The sequence below is a fragment of the Gobio gobio genome (genome assembly GCF_949357685.1).
Source record: "Gobio gobio genome assembly, chromosome: 11".
NCBI lineage: Eukaryota > Metazoa > Chordata > Actinopteri > Cypriniformes > Gobionidae > Gobio > Gobio gobio.
The window spans coordinates 8,425,587-8,428,311 of NC_137104.1; the positions used below are offsets into that span (position 1 = coordinate 8,425,587).

The 2,725-nt window shown below is 40.3% G+C and overlaps 1 protein-coding gene across 2 annotated transcripts; it reads left to right on the plus strand.

Moving 5' to 3' along the window:
• The first annotated feature begins 271 nt into the window (after window positions 1-271).
• dlx5a (distal-less homeobox 5a) lies at window positions 272-2,247 on the plus strand. Of its 2 annotated transcripts, none has more exons than XM_079829422.1 (3): window positions 272-865; window positions 1,215-1,399; window positions 1,657-2,247. In XM_079829422.1, the coding sequence occupies exons 1-3, from the start codon at window positions 511-513 to the stop codon at window positions 1,966-1,968; spliced, it is 852 nt and encodes a 283-aa protein (XP_079685548.1). In that variant the 5' UTR covers window positions 272-510; the 3' UTR covers window positions 1,969-2,247. The 2 variants fall into 2 exon arrangements, with proteins under 2 accessions (XP_079685548.1, XP_079685547.1); XM_079829421.1 differs by having other exon boundaries at window positions 372-865; window positions 1,191-1,399.
• Window positions 2,248-2,725: the final 478 nt, after the last annotated feature.

Genomic DNA, 2,725 nt, shown 5'->3' on the forward strand with positions numbered 1-2,725 from the left:
ATAGGGCAGGATTTAGTCAGAACAGCAAAACAAACAAACAAAAAATGGCGTTGAGCCGTCTGAAAATATATAATTATACAAAACAATATCTGGATATTTAATAGTTCCAAACAAATTTAAGGAATCAGACATTCCTGCTGGTGAGAGGTTGATTTGCATGGAATAGATCAAAAAGCGTTATGCCCGGTGAGCGACTTATCAAATAATAATCAATTTCCCTTTCCATTTGCCTGTAAACATACCATAAATACCTCTATTAAGTTTTTTTGTTCTTCTTAAACTGGTTGAACGAGTTGGGGAGTAACTGCCGTCTGCTGCGCTCCTTGGCCAATGGCACTAGATCCTCCCTGCAGTGCGTAACAGCGCAATTTAGGATTTAACCAAGTCTTTGCTGCGGGGCTTAAAGCAGTCTTCAAGAGAGACGCTCGACGCTTGCACACACAATGTTAGTGTAGACTCTGTGGACCCCTATAGAGTTAGACTGCCTTTTTACGTTGTCTTATCCAAACTATGACTGGAGTATTCGACAGAAGGATTCCGAGTATTAAAGCTGCAGATTTCCAAAACCCTTTTCAGCTCTCCACGATGCATCATCCATCTCAGGAATCTCCAACCCTACCGGAGTCGACAGCCACGGATTCTGGCTATTACAGCCCTGCTGGAGGAGTTCATCATGGCTATTGTTCACCGAACTCGGGCACGTTTGGGAAACCTCTTAATGCCTATCAGTACCAATACCACGGAGTCAATGGATCTTCTGGAAATTACCCTGCAAAATCCTACCCTGATTACGGCTCATACTCCACAGCATACCACCAATATGCCGGAACATATAATAGGGTGCAGTCACAACCGAGCCCACAAGGTCAGTTATAGTACTATATTTAAGCATATTGTTATACATAATAATCATTTTATTGAACATTATGTAACTAGAGTTGTTTCTTGTTGTGAGGTCTGAATTTAGTAACGAAGCTGTTATTGTATTGCATTTAATTCGAAATAGTTTCTTTAAGGCTTTACTGTGTTTAATAGAGAGGCAATAGAAAAGCGTAAAATGGATAAAGATTTTCTGACAAATTATTCCACTAGCAAGTAGCAATTTTATAGCACTGCGACACTTGACATAAATCACGGCAATAATTACCCAACAATCAAAAGAGTTCGTTTCTTTCCCCGTGCATTTATAGCTACAATTTCTGTTCACCCGTCAGAAAAAGAAACAGCCGAGCCCGAGGTGAGGATGGTCAATGGAAAACCCAAGAAAGTCCGGAAGCCCCGGACCATCTACTCCAGTTTTCAGCTCGCGGCTCTACAGAGACGGTTTCAGAACACGCAATACCTCGCGCTTCCAGAGAGAGCCGAGCTCGCGGCGTCGCTGGGACTCACACAGACACAGGTTCGACGATATTTTACGATGTTATTATTTTTTTATACTGTTTTATTGCATTGTCTTCGTGTAATACTCAAAAAGTAATAGGCCTATTTATTATAGCCTGTATTAAAATGAGCTTTCTGCAGAAAATGCACGTTAAGACATTTAATAGGTTGTAAAACGATATAACAAAAAAAGATTTATACATTTGGCAGTCGTCGTGCATTAGTATTTATTTGTCCCCAGAAACTAAAAAACATTTTTTTTTTAATTCTTCACAGGTGAAAATTTGGTTCCAGAACAAGAGATCAAAACTAAAGAAGATCATGAAAAACGGCGAACTGCCTCCGGAACACAGTCCCAGCTCCAGCGACCCGATGGCGTGTAACTCCCCGCAGTCTCCCGCGGTCTGGGACTCACAGGGTCCTCAGAGACCTCACCATCAGCCGCAAAATATCAACACAGTGGCATCCACGTTTCTGGAAAGCGCCAGCTCTTCTTGGTATTCCGCCGCCGGGGCCATGAATTCTCACCTTCAGGCGCCTGGCACGTTACAGCACTCGTTGGCACTCGGATCAGGAACGTTGTACTGAAATTTGTTTATTATTTTGTTGTATATTGGACTGATGTTAACAATTTTTTTTGAGGAATATGCAATGTATCGATATGGCAGTCCTAGAAGAACGTGTATAATGTGTAAATTGTGTGCATGTAATTTATTGCATTTGGAAGAATTATTAAATGTTTTAAATGGACAATGGACCCAAACACTCTGAATGGTGCCTTGAATTTTGACCTCAACGCGTACATCCGACGATGTGCCAAAACATTAAGGACAGCCCCAAATAAACGTGTGTTTTTCTTTAATTATCAAACATTTTGTCTTCTTTAAGGTAACTCAAAACGCACCGAGCATTTTAGCCCGCCTTAGCGTGTTATTTTCCTGTGATTGGGAAAGGGACTTTCATTTTTCAAGTCTAAAAAGAAATGTCGAATGGAAATTATAGCTCGAGAAAACCATGATATTGTTTTAACATTTTAGGATCATGTGTTCTAGGATGAGTCACTGTTTAATGGCGAAGAAATGGAAAACATTTCTTAAAAAAATGGGGGAACGGATTTACTTCGGTCTTGGTCCTCTGCTAGCCTAATAGAATTTAATTAATATTCAGTATTATTATTGGCTAATTCCAAACAAGTTTTAGATTGTTTTTACGCTAGCAGGACTGAATATTTGAACCACCCATGACGAACGAAAAAAAATTGGTTGTTAGTCTGGCAAACAGTTTGCTCTGCCTTTGTGTTCCTTACAATTAGTAGCTTTGAATTGTAGTGAGGAGGCGAAGGAAC

Excerpts from the sequence above, each read along its gene's own strand:
- dlx5a (XM_079829421.1), top strand. The coding sequence starts at position 511 with ATGACTGGAGTATTCGACAGAAGGATTCCGAGTATTAAAGCTGCAGAT. Across the intron at positions 866-1,190 it reads GTCACAACCGAGCCCACAAG|CTACAATTTCTGTTCACCCG; the intron begins GTCAGTTATAGT and ends GTGCATTTATAG. Across the intron at positions 1,400-1,656 it reads TGGGACTCACACAGACACAG|GTGAAAATTTGGTTCCAGAA; the intron begins GTTCGACGATAT and ends AATTCTTCACAG.